This window comes from Bombina bombina, chromosome 5 (genome assembly GCF_027579735.1).
Source record: "Bombina bombina isolate aBomBom1 chromosome 5, aBomBom1.pri, whole genome shotgun sequence".
Classification (NCBI taxonomy): domain Eukaryota; kingdom Metazoa; phylum Chordata; class Amphibia; order Anura; family Bombinatoridae; genus Bombina; species Bombina bombina.
In genome coordinates, this window is record NC_069503.1 from 864,169,238 (window position 1) to 864,187,252 (window position 18,015).

The window sequence follows — 18,015 nt, forward strand, 5'->3', positions numbered from 1 at the left end:
ATATGAGTATTACGTCCCTTTAAATATGCACAGAGTCTATGGTATACAGTAGGTCAATTTCTTACTTGTAAAAAGAACCATCCAATAAAGTGATATGAAACTCAAAAAACATAATTTATGCTTACCTGATAAATTTGTTTCTCTTGTAGTGTATCCAGTCCACGGATCATCCATTACTTATGGGATATTAACTCCTCCCCAACAGGAAGTGCAAGAGGATTCACCCAGCAGAGCTGCTATATAGCTCCTCCCCTAACTGCCATTACCAGTCATTCGACCGAAAACATGCAGAGAAAGGAAAACCATAGGGTGCAGTGGTGACTGTAGTTTAATGGAAAAATTACCTGCCTTAAAGTGACAGGGCGGGCCGTGGACTGGATACACTACAAGAGAAGAAACAAATTTATCAGGTAAGCATAAATTATGTTTTCTCTTGTTAAGTGTATCCAGTCCACGGATCATCCATTACTTATGGGATACCAATACCAAAGCTAAAGTACACGGATGACGGGAGGGACAGGCAGGCTCTTTATACGGAAGGAACCACTGCCTGAAGAACCTTTCTCCCAAAAACAGCCTCCGAAGAAGCAAAAGTGTCAAATTTGGAAAAAGTATGAAGAGAAGACCAAGTTGCAGCCTTGCAAATCTGTTCAACAGAAGCCTCATTCTTAAAGGCCCAAGTGGAAGCCACAGCTCTAGTAGAATGTGCTGTAATTCTTTCAGGAGGCTGCTGTCCAGCAGTCTCATAGGCTAACCGTATTATGCTACGAAGCCAAAAGGAGAGAGAGGTAGCCGAAGCTTTTTGACCTCTCCTCTGACCAGAATAAACGACAAACAGGGAAGACGTTTGTCAAAAATCCTTAGTTGCCTGTAGATAAAATTTCAGGGCACGGACTACATCTAGATTGTGTAGCAGACGTTCCTTTTTCGAAGAAGGATTAGGACACAAAGATGGAACCACAATCTCTTGATTGATATTCCTGTTAGTGACCACCTTAGGTAGGAACCCAGGTTTAGTACGCAGAACTACCTTGTCTGAATGAAAAATCAGATAAGGAGAATCACAATGTAAGGCAGATAACTCAGAGACTCTTCGAGCCGAGGAAATCGCCATTAAAAACAGAACTTTCCAAGATAACAACTTGATATCAATGGAATGAAGGGGTTCAAACGGAACCCCCTGTAAAACATTAAGAACTAAGTTCAAACTCCATGGTGGAGCAACAGTTTTAAACACAGGCTTGATCCTAGCTAAAGCCTGACAAAAAGCTTGAACGTCCGGAACTTCTGACAGACGTTTGTGTAAAAGAATGGACAGAGCTGAAATCTGTCCCTTTAAGGAACTAGCGGATAAACCCTTTTCTAAACCTTCTTGTAGAAAAGACAATATCCTCGGAATCCTAACCTTACTCCATGAGTAACTCTTGGATTCGCACCAATATAAGTATTTGCGCCATATCTTATGGTAAATCTTTCTGGTAACAGGCTTCCTAGCCTGTATTAAGGTATCAATAACTGACTCAGAAAAACCACGTTTTGATAAAATCAAGCGTTCAATTTCCAAGCAGTCAGCTTCAGAGAAATTAGATTTTGATGTTTGAAGGGACCCTGGATCAGAAGGTCCTGTTTCAGAGGTAGCGACCAAGGTGGACAGGATGACATGTCCACTAGATCTGCATACCAAGTCCTGCGTGGCCATGCAGGCGCTATTAGAATCACTGATGCTCTCTCCTGTTTGATTCTGGCAATCAATCGAGGAAGCATCGGGAAGGGTGGAAACACATAAGCCATCCCGAAGGTCCAAGGTGCTGTCAAAGCATCTATCAGAACCGCTCCCGGATCCCTGGATCTGGACCCGTAACGAGGAAGCTTGGCGTTCTGTCGAGACGCCATGAGATATATCTCTGGTTTGCCCCAACGTCGAAGTATTTGGGCAAAGACCTCCGGATGAAGTTCCCACTCCCCCGGATGAAAAGTCTGACGACTTAAGAAATCCGCCTCCCAGTTCTCCACTCCCGGGATGTGGATTGCTGACAGGTGGCAAGAGTGAGACTCTGCCCAGCGAATTATCTTTGATACTTCCATCATTGCTAGGGAGCTTCTTGTCCCTCCCTGATGGTTGATGTAAGCTACAGTCGTGATGTTGTCCGACTGAAACCTGATGAACCCCCGAGTTGTTAACTGGGGCCAAGCCAGAAGGGCATTGAGAACTGCTCTCAATTCCAGAATGTTTATTGGTAGGAGACTCTCCTCCTGATTCCATTGTCCCTGAGCCTTCAGAGAATTCCAGACAGCGCCCCAACCTAGTAGGCTGGCGTCTGTTGTTACAATTGTCCAGTCCGGCCTGCTGAATGGCATCCCCCTGGACAGATGTGGCCGAGAAAGCCACCATATAAGAGAATTTCTGGTCTCTTGATCCAGATTCAGAGTAGGGGACAAGTCTGAGTAATCCCCATTCCACTGACTTAGCATGCACAATTGCAGCGGTCTGAGATGTAGGCGTGCAAAGGGTACTATGTCCATTGCTGCTACCATTAAGCCGATCACCTCCATGCATTGAGCTACTGACGGGTGTTGAATGGAATGAAGGACACGGCATGCATTTTGAAGCTTTGTTAACCTGTCTTCTGTCAGGTAAATCTTCATTTCTACAGAATCTATAAGAGTCCCCAAAAAGGGAACTCTTGTGAGTGGAAAGAGAGAACTCTTCTTTTCGTTCACCTTCCATCCATGCGACCTTAGAAATGCCAGTACTAACTCTGTATGAGACTTGGCAGTTTGAAAGCTTGAAGCTTGTATCAGAATGTCGTCTAGGTACGGAGCTACCGCAATTCCTCGCGGTCTTAGTACCGCCAGAAGAGCACCCAGAACCTTTGTGAAGATTCTCGGAGCCGTAGCCAATCCGAATGGAAGAGCTACAAACTGGTAATGCCTGTCTAGAAAGGCAAACCTTAGATACCGGTAATGATCTTTGTGAATCGGTATGTGAAGGTAAGCATCCTTTAAATCCACTGTGGTCATGTACTGACCCTTTTGGATCATGGGTAAAATTGTCCGAATAGTTTCCATTTTGAACGATGGAACTCTTAGGAATTTGTTTAGGATCTTTAAATCCAAGATTGGCCTGAAAGTTCCCTCTTTTTTGGGAACCACAAACAGATTTGAGTAAAACCCTTGTCCTTGTTCCGACCGCGGAACCGGATGGATCACTCCCATTAATAAAAGATCTTGTACGCAGCGTAGAAACGCCTCTTTCTTTATTTGGTTTGTTGACAACCTTGACAGATGAAATCTCCCTCTTGGGGGAGAGAATTTGAAGTCTAGAAGGTATCCCTGAGATATGATCTCTAACGCCCAGGGATCCTGGACATCTCTTGCCCAAGCCTGGGCGAAGAGAGAAAGTCTGCCCCCCACTAGATCCGTTCCCGGATTGGGGGCCCTCGATTCATGCTGTCTTAGGGGCAGAAGCAGGTTTCCTGGCCTGCTTGCCCTTGTTCCAGGACTGGTTAGGTCTCCAGCCTTGTCTGTAGCGAGCAACAGCTCCTTCCTGTTTTGGTGCAGAGGAAGTTGATGCTGCTCCTGCTTTGAAATTACGAAAGGAACGAAAATTAGACTGTCTAGCCTTAGGTTTGGCTCTGTCTTGAGGCAGGGCATGGCCTTTACCTCCTGTAATGTCAGCGATAATATCTTTCAACCCGGGCCCGAATAAGGTCTGCCCTTTGAAAGGTATATTAAGCAATTTAGATTTAGAAGTAACGTCAGCTGACCAGGATTTTAGCCACAGTGCTCTGCGTGCCTGAATGGCGAATCCGGAATTCTTAGCCGTAAGTTTAGTTAAATGTACTACGGCATCTGAAATAAATGAGTTAGCTAACTTAAGGGCTTTAAGCTTGTGTGTAATCTCATCTAATGGAGCTGATTCAAGTGTCTCTTCCAGAGACTCAAACCAAAATGCTGCTGCAGCCGTGACAGGCGCAATGCATGCAAGAGGTTGCAATATAAAACCTTGTTGAACAAACATTTTCTTAAGGTAACCCTCTAACTTTTTATCCATTGGATCTGAAAAGGCACAGCTATCCTCCACCGGGATAGTGGTACGCTTAGCTAAAGTAGAAACTGCTCCCTCCACCTTAGGGACCGTTTGCCATAAGTCCCGTGTGGTGGCGTCTATTGGAAACATCTTTCTAAATATCGGAGGGGGTGAGAACGGCACACCGGGTCTATCCCACTCCTTAGTAACAATTTCAGTAAGTCTCTTAGGTATAGGAAAAACGTCAGTACTCGCCGGTACCGCAAAATATTTATCCAACCTACACATTTTCTCTGGTATTGCAACTGTGTTACAATCATTCAGAGCCGCTAACACCTCCCCTAGTAATACACGGAGGTTTTCCAGCTTAAATTTAAAATTTGAAATATCTGAATCCAGTTTGTTTGGATCAGAACCGTCACCCGCAGAATGAAGCTCTCCGTCCTCATGTTCTGCAAATTGTGACGCAGTGTCTGACATGGCCCTAATATTATCAGCGCACTCTGTTCTCACCCCAGAGTGATCACGCTTACCTCTTAGTTCTGGTAATTTAGCCAAAACTTCAGTCATAACAGTAGCCATATCCTGTAATGTGATTTGTAATGGCCGCCCAGATGTACTCGGCGCTACAATATCACGCACCTCCCGAGCGGGAGATGCAGGTACTGACACGTGAGGCGAGTTAGTCGGCATAACTCTCCCCTCGTTGTTTGGTGAAATATGTTCAATTTGTACAGATTGACTTTTATTTAAAGTAGCATCAATACAGTTAGTACATAAATTTCTATTGGGCTCCACTTTGGCTTTAGCACATATAGCACAGATATCTTCCTCTGAATCAGACATGTTTAACACACTAGCAAATAAACTAGCAACTTGGAAATACTTTTCAAGTAATTTACTATAATATGAAAACGTACTGTGCCTATAAGAAGCACAGAAAAAGTTATGACAGTTGAAAATTAATAAACTGAAAAGTTATAGCATCAAATCTTTTTAAAAAACACAATTTTAGCAAAGGATTGCTCCCATTAGCAAAGGATAACTAACCCTGATAGCAGGAAAAAAAAAAAATACAGAAATAAACGTTTTTTTATCACAGTCAACTACAATCTCACAGCTCTGCTGTGAGTGATTACCTCCCTCAAAACAAGTTTTGAAGACCCCTGAGTTCTGTAGAGATGAACCGGATCATGCAGGGAAGACAATAAACTTCTGACTGAATTTTTTGATGCGTAGCAAAAGCGCCAAAAAAGGCCCCTCCCCCTCACACATAACAGTGAGAGAGATCAGTAAACTGTCATAAATTAAATAAAACGACTGCCAAGTGGAAAAAAATAGTGCCCAAAACATTTTTTCACCCAGTACCTCAGAAAATTAAACGATTTTACATGCCAGCAAAAAAAGTTTAACATTAATAAATTGAGTGTTATTAAAAAGCCTGTTGCTAGTCCCTGCAAATTAGGCTAAAGTTTTATGCATACAGTATAATTCCAGTGAAGTGCCATTCCCCAGAATACTGAAGTGTAAAATATACATACATGACAGCCTGATACCAGTTGCTGCTACTGCATTTAAGGCTGAGTTTACATTATATCGGTATGGCAGAATTTTCTCATCAATTCCATTGTCAGAAAATAATAAGCTGCTACATACCTCTTTGCAGATTAATCTGCCCGCTGTCCCCTGATCTGAAGTTTACCTCTCCTCAGATGGCCGAGAAACAGCAATATGATCTTAACTACTCCGGCTAAAATCATAGAAAAACTCAGGTAGATTCTTCTTCAAATTCTACCAGAGAAGGAATAACACACTCCGGTGCTATTATAAAATAACAAACTTTTGATTGAAGGTATGAAACTAAGTATAATCACCACAGTCCTCTCACACATCCTATCTATTCGTTGGGTGCAAGAGAATGACTGGTAATGGCAGTTAGGGGAGGAGCTATATAGCAGCTCTGCTGGGTGAATCCTCTTGCACTTCCTGTTGGGGAGGAGTTAATATCCCATAAGTAATGGATGATCCGTGGACTGGATACACTTAACAAGAGAAATGTTCTTTTGTGATACAGACAGAACACACCATTTTAAAGTTTATTATATTATCATATTTGCTTAATTTCCGTGAAATTCTGTGTTGAAGAGATACCTAGGTAGGTGTCTGGAGCACTACATGGCAGGAAATAGCACTGTCATCTAGTGCTCTTGCATATAGATAACATTCTTTCAAAACTGCTGCCATATGTTGCTCCAGAGATGGGTCGGCTCCTAAGCTTAGGTATCTGCTTTTCCACAAAAGATACCAAGAGAATAAAGAAAAATTGATAATAGAAGTAAATTAAAAAATTGTTTCAAATTGTTTGCTCTATCTGAATACTGAATGAAAAATGTTGGGTTTCATATCCCTTTAACTTTAGTAACAATGTCAATTTCTTCAACCAATGTGTGTTACCTTTTAGTACTCCTATATTTAGTAGCTTGGCATGAAAATGAATGTATACATGTGTGAGATTAACCTATTGTAATACAAATCCATCCTGATCATTAGCTAAACAATATGGGTCAGATTACAAGCTAACTTCAGGATTTTCTATATATTGCAACCGCGTTAATTTCTTCTCCCCATAGACTTCAATGGAGCACGATTTAAAAAAAAAACAAAAAACTAACACTTATCGCTCACAAGATAACCCGATACAGCGTTCTTGACATAGATAATAGCTATTTCCAGTCAAACACCTTGTAACATATCATATACCTTTTAACCCTTTTAAAAAATATATTTATAATATTTATATGAATAATTTTATCAGATAGTGTATTTGTATTGTGCTTGGTGCAACTGTTTTTTTACCCCTTACACTATACACTATGGCCCCAATTTATCAAAGTCTGGTGGACCTGATCCGACAGTGCGGATCAGGTCCGCCAAACCTCGCTGAATACGGCGAGCAATACGCTCACCGTATTCAGCATTGCACCAGCAGCTCACAAGAGCTGCTGGTGCAACGCCACCCCCTGCAGACTCGCGGCCAATGGGCCACCAGCAGGGGGTGTTAATCAACCCGATCTTACTCGATCGGGTTGATTTCCGGCGATGTCTGTCCGCCAGCTTTGAGCAGGTGGACAGGTTATGGAGCAGAGGCCTTTGTGACCGCTGCTTCATAACTGCTCTTTCTGGCGAGCCGGCAGGCTCGCCAGAAACACGGGGCATTAAGCTCCATTCGGAGCTTGATAGATAGGCCCCTATATCTTCAATTGCGCCAAGTACAAACCTGATTAAATTCTGTTTGCGCTCGAACGCATTCATTTAGTCTAAGTTTTGTAATATGTGTACTCAGTAGCAGACCTACTAAAGAGATGGCCCTGGTGCAAGATTTTTTGGGGGGCACCCAAAAGGTAACACTGTAGTAAGCAATAGTAATAATATACATGCTGCTTTTTATAATGAGTATAGATAGATAGATGGACCTGCCCTGCGTTAGGATTATACACATTCTACACATACCTATGGATAGACTGGCTGCTTTGACCCCCTCCAACAGTTGGGCCCAGTGCAACTGCTGCACCAATGGTAGTTTTGTCCCTGTGTGTACAAGTTAGCACAGTCACAATATTGTTTAGTGTTACCCGTGCTAACATTAGCTTGCCATGTAATTTAGCCCTATGAGAGCCATTTGTATATAGGCATGATGGGTATATTGTGCATGTTTGCTCTATGATTATATTGACAAAATATTTTAAAGTTGTTTTTTCAATATTTCCAATTACTGATTTTAAAAGAACAATTTTCAGATTTAGCAACATACAGTATATATTTGAAATCAATAAGAAGACCACAGGTTTCTATTAGCACAAGTTGGCAGCAGTTTTTCTCATCTTTTAAAATGGGATTTCAACAGTTCTAACACTGTAAAGCTTGAAACTGATCTATTGCAATAATATTTAGCAGCAAAAATGTCATACAAACAGCCCCACGCTTTCATGAACGTAATTTCAAAATGAATTGTGCTTTGTAAATGTGATTTCAAAAGGAAATGCACTTTTGTGAGCGTGATTTAAAAAAGAACAACAACTTCCTGACCAGGCTTTCAAACATAATCAAGCCTTCATGACTGGAAGTTCAGTCTGGAAAATATACTTGGCCAGATTACTATAATATTCAAAGTCATCTATTGTCTGCTAAATAGTACAGAAAACTTTAAGTGTCTCAATTCTATTTATGTTAGATTAAGATAACTGAATTATAAACATACATACTATTCCAATATTTACATCTTGTATTATTCCACTATTCTAATGTCTCCCACAAAAATTGATAAATTGCATTACATAACAGCTTTGGTGACATCTGTACAATTTAAGCACGTGACCCTGCATTTACATTCATATTTATCGACATATACAAAGGGTATCAATATTGTCATATGCCCAAGTCATAACTGAAATCCTGAGAACATCAATCAATATCATTATTATTATTTGAGTATATAAACAATAAACAGAACTCCTACAATTACTCCCAGTGGTTTATGAGGTCAGAAACAGAATAAAAATCCAAAAAGCCTCCCTACGATAGAGGATTTTCTTTTTATCTCCACCCTTTATAAGGGATAAATACTCTCTCAATCGCCTGCCATTTAAATGAGTTTACACTTTTATCAAGTTTGTTAATGAAGTGAGTAGCCAATGCTGAGTATTCTCTACCATTATCAATATTGCTAAGGTGCTCCCTGATTCTTGACCTCACCTCCCTGGTGGTGAGGCCCACGTATTGCATCCTACAGCAAACACAAGAAACTAGATATACCACATAGCTCATAGAGCAGTTTATACATTGTAAAGTGGTATACTCATTACCTGTCGAGTAAGAGATGAATTTGCTAGTGACCTGAATAAAGTCACACCTGGAGCTTCCGCATCTAAAAGTTCCATTGTGTGTTAACCAGGCGCTTATAGCCCCTCCAGTTGTGGGTGGTAGCTGAGTGGGAGAGAGAATATTACCTAATGTTACTACTAGTCTGTACGAGAACTTACATCCTTACTTTACATATTTTGCATACTTTTGAATACTGGTTGCTGTAGCCAGTAACAAAGGTGGTCTTACACTGTTCCTTACTGACTACCTTCTGCTTATCCATCAAAAATCTATTCCTTGAACAAACATCTGCCTTTTTTATTACTTTGTTAGAGTATCCTCTTTCTCTTAAATGTTGTGTAAGTGTCTCACACTCTTGTTTGTATACATCTGCATTACTGCAATTTCTTTTAACCCTTAGAAATTGTCCCTTTGCTATTGCAAAAGGTACATGGGTGGGATGGTTACTGGTTGCCTGCAACAAGGTATTTTTTAGATGGGTTTCTTGTACAATTGGCTCTCAATTTTATTATCTACTCCTATGAGGGATACATCCAGATAGTTAATCTTCCTCTCATCATATTCCATTGTAAATTTCAATCCTACAGTATTTTTATTTAGATACTCCACAAATGACTTGGCATCCTCTCTTGTACCTGTCCATATAAAGATCAGGTCATCTATGAATCTTTTATAGACCTTTATATATTACCTGTAGGGATTTTTATCTCCAAAGATGTGTACGGCCTCCCACCAACCTAAAAACAGGATGGCGTAGGATGGCGCAAACTTCGCACCCATCGCCGTTTCACATATTTGAAGATAAAACTGTCCCTCGAAGGAGAAAAAATTGTGTTCAAGAAGATATAGTACAAATTCTCTCTGATCATGAGAGAGATTAGTACCAATACTCAAAAGCTTTCAATCGCAGTAATGTCAAACTCGTGTGGTATGGTGGAATATAGGGAGACCACATCCACTGTAAGCCATCCATAATGTGGTTCCCAACTGATGTCTTGGACCACCCTTAAAAGATGTTTCATGTCTCTTAGGTAACTTAGATGACATACTAGGGGTTGGATCACTGAGTCCACCCATTCCGACAGGGGTTCTAACAATGAACCAATCCCTGACACTATTAGTCTCCCTTTTATACTGTCTAGAGATTTATGAACTTTAGGTTAATGGTGGAAGAGGGGGATCCTAGGATGCTTTACATTCAGATACACTGCCGTCTTCAAATCCATGTATCCTCTTTCGACCCCCTCATCCACCATTGACATCACTTGTTGTTGTTATACCTTAGTGGGATTACTCTTTAGTTTTAGATAGGTATTAGTGTCCTCTAGTTAGTTCAGTGCTTCTGTAATATAGTCTTCCCTCCTAAGCATTACTGTGCTTCCTCTTTTGTCTAATTGTTTAAAAACCAGATCAAGCCTATTTTTTAAGGGATGTAGTTACTGCCTTCAGACCTCTATCTGAATGTCTCTGTGATTATTCAGCTCTGTTAATTCTCTTTCTACAGTCTTATGGAATAATTCTAGGACTTTGTCGAGAAGGTATGGGTAATTTTATTTTCATAAATATCTTTATTTATTGTATAGTCTACATGATTCACATTTACTTCAAAAAGACCCTCCCTATCCCTAAGGCAACACAAATCATCAAAATCAAGGTCTAATTCCCTTCTTTCTGGGTAAGTAACAGAATCACTGTCTTGTGTGCTGCCTATGGGTATAGGGGTGTTCTCTGAAGGCTATTTGTTCATAGTTATGTATATACACTGTTTATGTTCTGTATTAGAAAATGGCAGCTTAGACCAGAATGAGGCTTACACCTGTTTAATAGGCATAAAAGTAAGAGGAAGACATGGTGTGAGCATCTATGATTACGGGGAAACCCGAAACGTGTCAGTGACGCCATATGGCCCCAGGTCGTAGCTTTTTTGTTAGCTTTTTAGGTAGCAGTTCATTGCTTACTTTTTTGTAGTCTTTATGTTTAGCGTTTTTAACTATTTTCTTAATAAAGATACCTCTTTTAACCACGTAAGGAGCCGGACTGGAATTTGTTTGTTTATGGAGGCATTCGATCATTGAAGTTTTCCACAGGGCTCTCCATAGGTTACAGTGGGAGGCGCCACAGCGTGAAACATCTTGGGATATCAGCCGAAAGGAGCAACATGGAGTTTTGCTGCAGCATGATTGTCCGCTGTGAGTAGCAGGTGACCAGCGTCTAGGAAGATTTACCTCCAGCAGTACTGTGAGTGTTTCATCTGAATATTTATAGTGCTGTTTTACCCTAAAGTTTTTGGGATTGTTGCATCAATGAGACTAACACTGTGAGGGCTACTACGGCTGTGAGGTTTTTGGGTTACCATATTTTACTGGGCTAATGGAACTTTTTCTGTTTAGGAATTAAACCTACAGCGCTAACCGGAAGGTAGTTATGAATATTTTACATTCCAATGTTCTTCACATAGAAGAAAAATAGATTTCTATATACATCTAATGTATTTTTTTTATTATATATCTATGCCTATATATTTACTGTATATGTATATATATATATATATATATATATATATATATATATATATATATAGGAATATATATTTAAAAATACATAGAACATTTTCCCTTATGTGAAGAACATTGGAATGTAAGGTGTTTACGGTACATACACTCTAAAACACATTACTAAATATTAAAATGTATTAAAAAAAATAATAATTCATGTATTTGAGTAAAAAGGGCTTCCAAGTATATATACACATATGTATATATGTGTTTATATGAGTATGTATGTAGATACATAGATACACATATTAACACATAAATACACATGTATACACATATATACGTATGTATATATACATATACACATATTTAGACATGTATATGTATGTATCTAATCATTATAGCTCTTTCCATTCAAATACCTTGTCATGTACCATATACCTTTAAACCCTAATAACTTTAATTTTACTATTTCTATAAATAACTGTTATTAGATAGTGTATTTATATATGAATGTTACACTTTATTTTAATGTATTTATGTTGTGCTTGGTGCAACGTTTATTTATCCATAACCCTTTAATTGAATCTTTAGTCATGCTAACCCGACAAGCTCAATAATAGTTTACACTTGTAGGATCACATTTACGTTCAACTGGTAATATAAGTGCAAGCTAGCACAGGCAGAATATTTCAATGCTGTGCACGCTAACATTAGCGCACCACTTGTAATTTGACCCACTGTCGTGAATGTGTTTTGACTTTGTGGACACAAAGTTGCAATCCCTTTTGAAACCCTAATCATGACGTTGTGGCTCTTTTTGAAATTCCATTCATGAAGGCGCAAACCAATTTGAAAGTCTGGTCACGAATGCACAGTTCCTTTTGAGATCAAGGTCACAAAGGTGTGATCCTATTTGAAATTCCATTCATCAAGGTATAATTATGTTTGAAAGCCCAGTTCTGAGGATACCTGTACTTAAAGTAACAATGACAACAATGCCAGTGTGAATAAAACACAAACATTAACAGAAAGTGATTGCTACACACCATTTCTAGATGTTGGGGTCTTGATCTTACTTTTCCTGAAGATCCCTTAGCTGAACAGAATATCATATACTCAATATATATACATAAGTAAGAGTGTGCCCTGCCTGCTGCAGATGGACAAAACAATAGTGAAGATTAGAGTTTTAATGAATCTCGACCATGTGTGCTTGGGTCCATTTCAGAGTGTTTTGCACATGTGCAACATAATAGAATTATTCCAAAGTGTCTTGTAATACTTGCAAAGATGTCGAAACAGCCAGTTTGGGATTTATACAAGTGCCATTATGCCACTTGCCATTATACAAGTGCCTATTTGGGCCGAATACCTGCCTAAACCAAAACAGCCAATAGTTTGAGATTGATCCCCACAGTTAGCTAGGATCAGTTATACAAAAATTAAATGTTTCCTTTAGAATGACCCTTTAAGAAAATAAACCATATTGTTCATAGTATCATTTGCTGAGCATACTATTTTCATTGTGCAATGATTATGATATACATAGCATACATATATTTTCATTTGTAATCACATTAATAGATATAAAAATAAATTGCTTGTGTCATATGAAATTTACATGCACGCCAAGGCTGTCCTAAAGCAAGACAATATTAAGAACCACAGTTCAAGTGTATTGTAACACATCAGAGTATCAGAGTGTGTCATGGGGAGTTAGGGTTGGGTTTGATGAGTGAAGAGATGTGACTGCAGTAAAAGGGTGGATCATCTACAACCTGATGATCTATACAGTTTATTATTTCTGTTGTTAACAGAGACACAGTAGACAAATACATTATTTTGTTTCAAACTGTTGACTGCAAATAAAGTTTATTTTATTTTACTTTTCTTGTTTAGCTTTCGAACATATTTTAGAATATGTTTTTGTTTTTTATTTTATACATTTAGGCCAGATTACAAGTGTAGTGGTTTTTAATGCTCCTGCTTGAGTGTTAACTCTGCTAAAAGTAAGCTTATTGTGCGCTTTAGGTTGCTCGTAATACAAGTTGAAAAAACTTTTTTAACTTACCTGATGTGCGCAAAAAGCAGAAGTTAGAATATCGTGTGCACGATAATGAATTCCCCCATAGAAGTCAATAGAGCAGAGAAAGTGGGAAAAAAACCTAACACCCTCCTCACATGCAAACCCGATCGCATATTCAAGTGATCTAACCCGACATAAAAATATGAATATTTGACATTCCAATGTTCTTCGCATATAAGAATATGTTCTATTTATTCATAAATAGATATGACTACATATATTTGATGGTATTCTGATACAATATATATACTGTATATACCTATATATATATAGATGATTATATGATATATGATATATGATATAGGTATTCATATATACATATGTATATAGGAATATCTGTTTATAAATACATGGAACATATTATGTGCAGAACATTGTAATGTGAAATATTTACAGTAAATACACACCATAACACTTAAAGGGACACCCAATTTTTTTCTTTTGCGATTCAGATAGAGCATGCAATTTTAAGCAACGTTCTAATTTACTCCTATTATCAATTTTTCTTTGTTCTTTTGCTATTTTTATTTGAAAAAGAAGGCATCTAAGCTTTTTTTTTTGCTTCAGGACTCTGGACAGCAATTTTTTATTAGTGGATGAATGTATCCACCAATCAGCAAGGACAACCCAGGTTGTTCACCATAAATGGGCCGGCATCTAAACTTACATTCTTGCATTTCAAATAAAGATACCAAGAGAATGAAGAAAATTTAATAATAGGAGTAAATTAGATAGTTCCTTAAAATTCCATGCTCTATCTGAATCACAAAAGAAAAAATTTGGGTTCAGTGTCCCTTTAAATATGAATATTGCATAAATATGTTCTTACATGTTTTCATCTACTTGACTGTAAAGGGCTCCAATGCACTTCTATATATGTCTATATATGTGTATATATGTATTTATGTGTTTATATGCGTATATATGTCTGTAAATACATATCTATACATATAAATACATATGTACACACATACAAACATATATATATATATAAACATACATATACATACACTGTACATATTTAGGGATGTACATATATGTATCTCTATGTTAAAGCCCTTTGAGCCCTTATAACTTTTTGTGCAATATCTTTTTAAATACTTTTTATTAGTGTTATTATGAGCGTAGCTGTACTTTGCATTGTATTTTGATGTGTTTTGTGGCACCTTTTTTTTTTGCGAAACAGTTAACCAGAGCTCTGAGAATGTAGTAATCACTCTAACATAAATCGTGATTGCGCTCAAGCGATTGCATTTACTTTCAACTTGTAATATGTGCAGTAAACCCGACAAGAGCAAACACCCACGATAAACCCCTTTTCGTTCACGGATAACTGTTAACGCGCCACTCGCAATCTGGTCCTTATTGTTTGTGGTCATTTAGAAAAGATGCTGTATATTCTACTTTTGAACTAATTTAGGATTTAATGATCCTAAGCAAGCAACCAAGGTATTATACAATTGCAAAAAACTGTTGTGAGATATATATTTTTATGACCAATTCATTTTTAATATTTGCATATTTTAGCAAACAATCAAACCAATCCATTGTTTGCAGAATGTATAGCATAGATCTTTTACATTTATCCCCAAATGTTTCTAGTGCAGCAAGATTAAGATAAATATATACAGTCCAACTTAAAATGACACAGTAATGTTAAAAAATGTATTATATTATTACACAAATGTCCCTTGGTCACTAATAATATTTAACCTCTGCAAAGAAGATACCACTAACACTGCATAACTCTAAAGTCCTGCTCAAGAGCTGCAATGCATTATTACTACTGAACACAGCTGCTGAGCCAATCACAGACACAAGAGGCACTTTGCAGCCAATCACTGATTGTGTCCTGCTTAGCACTGTCTTATCATCAGCTCTCCTGCTACAGCAGATTAACTATCAGGGGTTAATCATATAGATACCAAGGAGATTAGGATATTAATACAATTATTTGAGAAATTCAATAATTAAATTATTGGATAATAATGATCAGTGGCAGATGTACATATTACATTTTGGTAACATATTGATGCAAAACCTTTGTAATATTGCATCTAGATAAGAGAGCTAAGCAATAAGACAACTTTATAGATGTTTTTATAGGGTCCTGGGCAGTTACCTAGATTGATTTGTAATTTATACGGCTTTGTTTCAAGAGCGCTTTATAGGTCTATATTAAAGAAACACTATATTAATGTTTATGTACTTTGTTGCATCCACATGAGAGTATTTTAAAACATTAATTTTGTGTGTGTCAATAAACAGGGCTCTTGATACAAATGTAACATTTTTAGAGTTTCTTCCACTTTAATTATCTCTCTCTCCCATCTCTCTCCCCCCCATCTCTCTCAATCCCCCCATCTCTCTCTCTCCCCATCTCTCTCTCCCCATCTCTCTCTCTCTCTTTCTTTTTCTTTCTCTCTCTCTCTCTCTCTCTCACCATCTCTCTCTCCCCATCTCTCTCAATCCCCCCAACTCTCTCTCTCTCACCATCTCTCTCTCCCCATCTCTCTCTCTCTCTCTCTCTCTCTCTATCTATCTATCTCCCCTCATATACTGAAAATAAAAAGTATTAAGGCATATACATGCAAATTATTTTTAATACATATTTCTCGTAACATTTTGGCAGCTGTATTAAAATCTATTATTTAGAAAAGTTTCATTGCAATAAGTTGTAAGGTGTGTCTCAGTAGGCATTTACCTGGAAGCAATAATGATGGAGTCATGTGTTTCAAATGTGACCAGCCCAAGATTACGGGGAGGAGAAAAGACTCAGTTCTACAGCATCTTCAGTTCATCTCAGAAACAGGGAGACACCTTTAACACCCAAGTGAAAGAGCACACAGTTAGTGCCATCCCTTTTAACAACATTGGGGAAAATAATACAGAACAACATCCTAAGAACTGTGTCTGAATCTACAGAATATAGAGACAATGGATTGGCTCCTGTGTGCAAAATTTACTGCCTTCTTTATATTGTTGGTAAGTGATGCTAAGCGACTTCTTTCCTTTTAAATAACATGCATATTGTCTAACTAAATCATACATAGAGAACACCTGTAGGACTTTCATGCATGCATCAAAGAATAGATGACAATATTTTCTATACAAATATTGAAATTAGAACTCCATTGCTTGTTGGATTCCACTGGCTTACATGAGTATATAAATTATTTTTCTATTATGTACTACATATGCCACTGTGAGCATTTAAAACTTCTAATAAATTGTGAAGACTTGATAGAATGTGCTGCTGCTACTTTTTCATTTTTCTACGATATTATTGTAGACCATCTGATTATATCATCAAACCTTGTAATGAATATAGGGCACCCTTACAAGCCATATTTATAGCACATTATACAACTATAAGCCTTACTGGATTTGTTTTTGGGGGTGCTTGAAAACTTGTTATTGAAATTTCCAGCAAATACAAATGAAAAAGACAAATACAGTGTTCATGATTATCCAAACAGGTTTTATAAGTTGTGACAAGATAACGTGCTGAGATATTTTAATAACTAATGGGATTGTTTTGCATTATAATGTTTTATAGCTAAAGCTGCCTATTTTAATGCATCTTTTAATGTGAACACACAGTAATAATGTAATTATGGTGTCTGGAATTATCTGTATAAGTGCTCACACAAACTTGTTTTGGAGATGGCTGTTGTTTTATTATACTAAGATAAACAATAAACCCCTTTTTTTTTTTACTTTAGTGTGTGGTGAGAATTTGTCCTTAAAATAAGCCCTGAGCTATTTATTTCATACAATTAAAACTTGTCCTTTTTGAATATGAGTCTAAATATGTGAATATTGAATTAATTATGTTAAGAGCACTTTATTTATGAAATAAATTACATTTATCTTCACATCAATGTTTTTCTATTTATATTTTATACTTGTGTGCTACACATAGGCAAGATAACTGTATATGTATGTAGAAGAGAAAAGTGCTACAGGGCAAAATCATAGTTCAAATCTTAAAAAAAAACGTAAGCATAATATCATTGTTTATCAAATACCTCTTAAATGAATAGTATTCTGTGATTTTGTGATCTTCAAATACAACAGGGCAATTATATGAAAAAACACTTTTACTGAAAATATTTTATTAGAATATAAGATATGTGTATAGTGTATGTAACTATCATATTAAATACTGTTATATCTATCTAGCTATCTACATGCATATTTATCATGTATATTAATCAAATCTTATTTGCATAGTAAGTATAATTTATCTTCATAGATATCCAACTGTGGTATTCTAGGGCCACAAACTTACTGAGATCTAGGGGGTTTTCCTGACTCAGTACACATATTATTCAAGTTGACATGAAACAGAGTATTTTACCTTCTGATGAATGAGACAGTTGCTGAAATCTTGGAATGATGGCATCCCTTGAAGACTAGAAACAGATCATTCTAAAGCATACCAGTGTTTCTACAATATTTTATTTTTAACAAATTCCAAAGAACTACATGTGTTGTGGGGTTAAAAAAAGAGTGTG

The 18,015-nt window shown here is 37.5% G+C and overlaps 1 protein-coding gene across 1 annotated transcript in view; it reads left to right on the forward strand.

Annotated features, from left to right (window-relative positions):
* Positions 1 to 16,301: 16,301 nt before the first annotated feature.
* The window catches only part of DSG4 (desmoglein 4), a 58,330-nt gene continuing 56,616 nt past the window's right edge, over positions 16,302 to 18,015 (forward strand). The window contains exon 1 of the mRNA XM_053713135.1: positions 16,302 to 16,480. Within this exon, the coding sequence (XP_053569110.1) occupies positions 16,433 to 16,480 (48 nt within the window). The 5' untranslated portion in view covers positions 16,302 to 16,432. The remainder of the gene's footprint in view (positions 16,481 to 18,015) is intronic.